This window comes from Aquarana catesbeiana, linkage group LG02 (genome assembly GCF_042186555.1).
Source record: "Aquarana catesbeiana isolate 2022-GZ linkage group LG02, ASM4218655v1, whole genome shotgun sequence".
Classification (NCBI taxonomy): Eukaryota; Metazoa; Chordata; class Amphibia; order Anura; family Ranidae; genus Aquarana; species Aquarana catesbeiana.
The window spans coordinates 168,609,834-168,617,501 of NC_133325.1; the positions used below are offsets into that span (position 1 = coordinate 168,609,834).

General features: G+C 38.7%; 1 protein-coding gene across 1 annotated transcript in view; it reads left to right on the forward strand.

Moving 5' to 3' along the window:
* The window catches only part of DCTN2 (dynactin subunit 2), a 64,442-nt gene extending 57,150 nt beyond the window's left edge, over window positions 1–7,292 (forward strand). Inside the window, exons 13-14 of the mRNA XM_073613785.1 lie at window positions 1,621–1,712; window positions 6,655–7,292. Of these exons, the coding sequence (XP_073469886.1) occupies window positions 1,621–1,712; window positions 6,655–6,741 (179 nt within the window). The 3' untranslated portion in view covers window positions 6,742–7,292. The remainder of the gene's footprint in view (window positions 1–1,620; window positions 1,713–6,654) is intronic.
* Window positions 7,293–7,668: the final 376 nt, after the last annotated feature.

The following is a 7,668-nucleotide window of genomic DNA, read 5'->3' on the forward strand; positions in this document are numbered from 1 at the left end:
TTATCACTAACCTCTCAGGGACATTCTTTCAGGAGAGCGCAAAGGAGGGGGTCACATCTGCGTACATGACACACACAAGCAATAGAACTAAAGGTCCCAGCATTCGCACACACATACACCAATATCTCTCTAAAATCGCTTACATTTTTCCCATTTGTACACAACACATGCATATCATTCTCTCACTTTCTTTTAACTCTCATTAATATTTCCCTGTCTAAATTCTACTTTCTTTATTTTTGTTCAGATATCTTTTATATCTAGCTTCTATGATCAGATGGGCAGCCAGAGTACTCATCCCATCTTCTCTCTCTGACAACGTATAAAGTATTCTGTTTTAATTCTCATTTCTCTGTTTCTGACTCTAATAGTTATAGTGCCTGACTCCAAATTCATCCCACAACTTAACATGAAAATGTCCCTTTCTGTCTAGCGTTAATGTCACCCTTGATCCATCCTGCTCACATAGATAACTGTTTCTTTAGCTATTTACTCTGCACGATTCTTAGTCCCTGTGGACCTTGGTAACCCAGTTACCCAATGTGGATCCCTGTCCACTCTAACCATTAATCTAGGGGCTCAGTATAGGCGGAACCGCACCTTTGGTTCATATATAGCGCTCCTCTTGCGCTGGGCATTTTTGAGGGTCTCTTACCCTTCATTCCCTTACTTAATTCAATGCCCATAATGACTGGCCAGTCTTCTCTCTTCTCTACGTGTGCCTATACCCTCTTGCCTCTAAACTACTTTATCTAGCATATGTACTACATATACCTGTGAACAGCACTATTCTTCCCTTTCTTATCTATAACACTCCGATGGACAATAGACAGGGACAACATAACATATAACCACCAATCAATACAGTTCGATTAAGGGGAGTAAAATAGGTACCCTTTGTCCCGAAAATGCCTTACCGATCAAGGAAGTCTGATAACTCAAATGTAAGCAAAAGGCTTACCTCAGCCGGCTGATTATCAGAAATTCCCGGATCGTCTCAAGCTCCTCGTTTCGGATACTCAGGGTCACCTGGAATCCCCTCCTAAGGCAAAGCTCGCCATGCTGACTCGGTTGAATTGATGATAGGCAACTCCTATCCTCATATTGATTAGTGGTTCCAAATTAATAATAACTACTGCAGTAGGGAACAGACACAAAAGATACGCTCAGCATCTTTCCAAATTACTGTTCTGCTTTATTATGACGCAGTTGAAGGTTTTTATGCACATGATTACGTAGGTATCACATTAATATTACAATTGTAGGTTTATCGTAACAAGGGGCGTTACATAGGCAGGCTAATTCTAATCAGGACTCGAAAGAATGTAAACATTTACTGAAAACATTATTAGTGCCGTGTGCACAGTGAGGGCCGTGTGCAATACATACAAAATACAATACAATTATATACAGAACTTACAAATTTCCATTACAATTATGAAGCTCTACATATCAGCATGCATGATAAAGATAGTAGTAGTGCTTCCTTGGCCATTATGGGCGATTTTTTCCAGATTGTCTCATGTATGGATTATCACTTATATGTATGTGTTTGTTTTTATTTATTTATTTTTTATCTAAATCCAGGAGAACTAACACAAACATTCCTTTGATTTTCAGCCATGCAGTTTGGCCAGCTGCTTACCCATCTGGATACTACACAGCAGATGATTGCCAATTCCCTGAAGGACAACAAAAATGGTCTGGCTGTGGTAAGTGTTAGCAGTTGGGTTTTGGACAGTTATTTACATCCCAACTCTCTGCTAGCTGCTCTAGTCTGGTTACTCTTAGCTGGCAGTGCCTAGACCAAGGGGTTGTCTCTATGACAAAATCTCATCCTTAGTCACAAAAAGTGCAGCGCACTCTCCTTCGATAAAGTGCATTCAAATTATAGTGCATAAATAAATATCTGAAAACCGTGTAAAAACATCTATATATAATTTTATGTGAGTCCATGTGTGTGTATATATATGTATGTGTGTGTGTGTGTGTGTGTGTGTGTGTGTGTGTGTATGTATGTATATATATATATATATATATATATATATATATATATATATATATATATATATATATATATATATATATATATATATATATATATATATATATATATATATTATATTTTTTGTTTTTCCATCAATAAATAATACAATGTCCATAACAAAAGTGCGGTCCCATACACCAGAAAATCTTCAGTAATTGCCTCTGATCACCACAGTGCCCTTCACCCAACCTATGGGTGTCTTCTTGCCTGCTAGAATGGACCTTGCTAATTTAATGGAGGTCTATATGCGCTTTGCAGTGTTATAAGTGGCATCACCCCCCACGGGCTGTATACTCCAAATCCTTGGCTCTCAGCGTGGTGTCAGTCATATAGGAGGCAAGAGAAAAGAACCATAGTGAAAAGCCTGAACCTTTGAGAAAGCCCATTGGGTGCTACGTGTGGGGTGGACGGTGACGTAATCACGCTGGGACTCTAGGTGGAGCTGTGTATGCAGAGGATTGTATTGTGAAATGCTCGTTTTTTTACCTCTGAAATGTGAGTGGATTTTTTTACATGTAAACAAATACTTTTTATTAGCGATTTGCACTATGGTTCTTTCCTCTTGCCTCCTATATGATTGACACCAAGCTGAGAGTCACGGATTTTGCGTATACAGCCAGTGGGGGCGGTGCCACTTATAACACTGCAAAGCACATATAGACCTCCATTTAATTAGTGAGGTCCATTCAAGCAGGTGAGAAGACACCCATAGGTGGGGTGAAGGGCATTGCATTATTTATTTATGGACATTATCTCTATATATATATATATATATATATATATATATATATATATATATATATATATATATATATATATATATATATATATATATATATATATATATATATATATATATATATATACGATAGAGGGACACGTTCTCCAAATGCAAATAATTTACTGTAATCTTCAAGTCATGTAATAAGCAGCAGCTACCGTACAGTTGCGAGAATACCTGCTCTTCCTCAGGCTGTCTAGCTTTGTGTAACATTCTACTGAAAAAACGTCCTATTTTTATCCTAACACTGGGGGGGGTGTAGCCCCACAGGTGTGTCCCATGCTTCCAATAGAAAGCGCATCAGAATTAATTAACCCCATACAGGTTCAAGATAAATTTCCCAAAACCACTAAAACTAATTCCAGTGTGATACAGTCTGAATATTCACCATCTAACATCAAACTGCAATAATATGTCCAATAGGGTTGCGTATGGGGGAAAAAGAAAAACACTGAAAGGAAAGGGATTGTGATCTGACTCTTGACATCAAAATGCATATCAATAGTATACTAAATTATTTTTCATGTGCACTTAATCATTGATTTACATCATACATTAATATACAATAGACAACTATGTCAGGGAATGGTCAAAAATCTGCTTGTGACTTCATCCTAATTTTCATTCATCATTCTATGATGCATCCCATGTCTCCCATTCATCAAAGGTTCAATTCTATCTCTATCGCTAACTAATCATTTATAGAAATGGGTATAAATCATAATCCCTATTAATTCCCTCTGGATATAAGGATCGTAATTTATTAATCCACTAAACCTCTCTCTGTCTAAGCTTTAATATCCTATCGCCCCCTCTTTTATCTCGAAGAATTTCTTCAAGCACCATGAATCTCAGGTCTGAGTCTTGATATCTGTTTTTTAAAAAATGCCTGGACACTGGCAGACCTGGCTGTTTGTTTTATGGTTCTGCGATGTTGTGCGATTCTGTCCTTAATTTTCTGGGTGGTTACACCAACATATATTAGTTTACATGGGCAAGTGAGGATATAAATCACGTAGAACGATTCACATGTGAAGAAAAATTTATGACCTTATCCCCATTACTGGGATGGATATAATGGTCACCTTTCAACATGAGTTTGCACTAAATGCAATTCAGGCAGGGAGTACACCCTTTCCTTTTCTTGCCCAGAAACGTCATTTTTGCTGTGTATTCCCTGGGTCTATATTAAGATCTCACCAGTACATCTCGCAACGTTTTATTCCTTCTAAAGGCTTTTTATTGGTGTTTGTTGAAAAACCTCAGTCTGTGGATAGGCACGTTTGAGAAGGGGCCAGTGCTTCCTAATGATTCTAAACACATGCTCGCTATAGCTGTGAAATTGCATTGAAAAAAATAATCGCATCATTCTCTTATAGCGAGCATGTGTGACATGGGATGCATCACAGAACGATGAATGAAAATTAGGATGAAGTCGCAAGCAGATTTTTGACCATTCCCTGACATAGTTGTCTATTGTATATTAATGTATGATGTAAATCAATGATTAAGTACACATGAAAAATAATTTAGTATACTATTGAGATGCATTTTGACGTCAAGAGTCAGATCAGAATCCCTTTCCTTTCAGTGTTTTGTTTTTTTAACATTCTTTTTCCCATACATAACCCTGTTGGATACATTGTTGCAGTTTGATGTTAGATGGTGAATATTCAGACTGTATCACACTGGAATTCGTTTTAGTGGTTTTGGGTAGAAATTTATCTTGAACCTGTATGGGGTTAATCAATTCTGATGTGCTTTCTATTGGAAGCATGGGACTCACCTGTGGGGCTACACCCCCCCCAGTGTTATGATAAAAATAGGAAGTTTTTCAGTAGAATGTTACACAAAGCTAGACAGCCTGAGAAAGAGCAGGTATTCTCGCAACTGTACGGTAGCTGCTGCTTTTTACATGACTTGAAGATTACAGTAAATTATTTGCATTTGGAGAATGTGTCTCTTTGTCGTTTTTTATCAGATATTGGTGGAAGACAGGGAGCCCACCTTGACATTGCTCCAGTTAAACCAAGATAAGAAAGGGAAGTAACCCACCTAAAGTTTATATGTTTATATATCTATATCTCTATCTAATTTTTTTTATTATTTAAAGGAAAAGATGGACTCCTGTAGATTTATTATATATAGATGATTTTTACACTTTTTTCAAATATTTATTTATGCACTTTATTGAAGGAGAGCACTGCACCTTTTTTGTGACTATATATTGCATTTTGTACAGATGGCTGGATGCATAGTGGTGCTAGCTGCTTCCTCTAGTATATAGCGTTGAGTAATAGGTGGCTTATACACAGGGATAGCGCAGAAAGTTTTTTTACATTTGTAAAATCTCATCCTTGTCCTGCCCCAACCTGGCCACTTCTATCTACAACAGTTCACTGTCATCCACCCTGGATACCTTGGCCCCCTGCACTACACACAGAATCAGCCCCTGACCGCTACACCATTGGCAGACAGACAATATTTCCTCCTCAATGTGCCCCTTTCCTGACTTCTCTGTCAAGATCATTGGCACAACCATCAACCCATCCCCGCATGCCAGGCGAAATCTAGACTCTGAACTGTTCTTTCAGGCCCACGTCCAATCCCTGTCCAAATCATGCCGCCCTTAGCCTCTGTAACATCTCTAGAATACGCCCCTTTATAACCAATGACACCACCAAGCTTCTAGTTCACTCCCTGGTTATCTCTCACCTCGACTACTGCAACTCTTCCCTCACTGGATTACTCTTACATACACTATCCCCCCTTCAGTCCATAATGAATGCTGCTGCAAGACTCATCCACCTTACCAACCATTCAGTGTCCTCCACCCCTCTCTGCCGATCACTCCACTGGCTTCCACTCGCCCAACAAATAAAATTCAAAGTACTAACAATAATTTACAAAGCCATCCACAACTCTGCCCCCAGCTACATCACTAACCTAGTCTCACCCAAGCTGCTCTCTTTGGTCCTCCCAAGACCTCCTGCTCTCTAGCTCCCTTGCCACCTCCTCCTATGCTCGCCTCCAGGATTTCTCCAGAACTTCTCCCATCCTTTGGAACTCCCTACCCCAATCTGTCCGACTGTCCCTTAATCTATCCATCTTTAAACGATCTCTGGAAACCCTTCTCTTTAAAGAAGCCTATCCTGCTTCTAACTAATACACTATTTTACTTTCTCCATCAGCTCATCCCCCACAGCTATTACCTTTTGTATCAATTGACCCTCCCTCTTAGATTGTAAGCTCTGACGAGCAGGGCCCTCTGATTCCTCTTTTACCAAATTGTAATGTAACTAACGTCTGCCTTAATTTTGTTAAGCGCTGTGCAAACTGTTGGTGCTATATAAATCCTGTATAATAATAAAAATATTCAGATCGTGACCTAAATTTCAGAAGTTGTGCTTGGCCTACCCTTCCAGCACTTTGTGGTGATTTGTTGTGACCAGTAGTGAAGCATGGGAGGAAAGTGTTATACTAGAGCTTTCTGGGCTTTAGGGAGCTACTGGGGAGCTCTAGAAGGTAACTTGCTTTATCAGTGGTGACTAAACACCCTAAAGCACACATTTAGCTTGTGTGTGTTTTTGTTTTTTTGGTTTCTGTTTTCTCCCACTACAGTTGATTTTAATTTATTCAGTTCAACCTCAACTCATTTCCCTAATTCCAGAAGCAAACGTGTGTATGTTTTATATTTTGGGGAGGTGGGGGGGGGGAGAATATAATATATATAAAAACATATATAGTATGATGTAAAATCACTGTTCTTTGGCAAAGGGTTACAGTATTGTAAATGCTGATGCATGCATCACTTTTTTCTGTGCAGGTCCAAAAGGCCATGAAGGAGAATTTAGCTACAGTGGAGGACAACTTCTCTAGTATTGATTCCAGAATAAAGAAACTGAGCAAATGAGCAACACTTGATCTTTAAAAGGCCCATTCTTTTCAACATCAAAAACGAGTTCCTGCAAACGCTGCACTATGAAATTGCTCTAAATCCCCCTAGCCTATAAGGAAGGTTTTACCATTGTGTATATATAAATATATATATATAGCTATAGTCTTGTTGGCCTTCAGTTTTACCCCTTCCACTGCTCTTTCCCAGACTATGCTTCCTGCTCCTTTTTCTGTCCCCACCCATGCACGGGACCCTTATGTGCCTATTGGATCAGGTGCTCTTATCATAGTTCCAGTGCCCCGGAACTAAAGGATTTTTCAAGGTGTTGCGTTTGCATGTTGGTACTTAACATACGGACAGGGAGAATGTGGGGATGAATTTTCTTAGGTCTTTTATTTATATCTGTATGTATCATTGTTAAACCCTCTGGTGCAGAATTCAGTGTTATCTGAACAGAACACTGAGAATAATATAACACCTTTGCTGGCTTGAGGGAAATTGTTCTACACTAACAGTCTTCTCTGAAAATAAACATGAAGTAAATTATAAAGAAAATTGTATTGAAACCTGATGGTGTCTTGTTGCTTTTTCTTGCATAAAGTCAATCCTCCTTATGTGATTGCCTTGTTATAGGTAATAGATTTGTTTTTAATCCTAAAGGCACTTTCGCAAGGCCGCCCCTATTCATGCTGAAAATACTATAACCGCACTGCTGCCATGCTGCTCTTTTCAAGTTATTCTAATACATGGAAATCATATTTCCTAATCGTACAGTACAGGGTACAGGCATACTATTTATAAAATAATAATTAAACAATCATAGGTAATAAATTATTGGCATCTACTCACACCATGTGGTGCAGTCCCATGTAACCCAAAAAGATAAGTGCTGGAAAGGTAATGTGTGAACAAGAGAGTCACACTAGAAAGTGATTAGTTTTA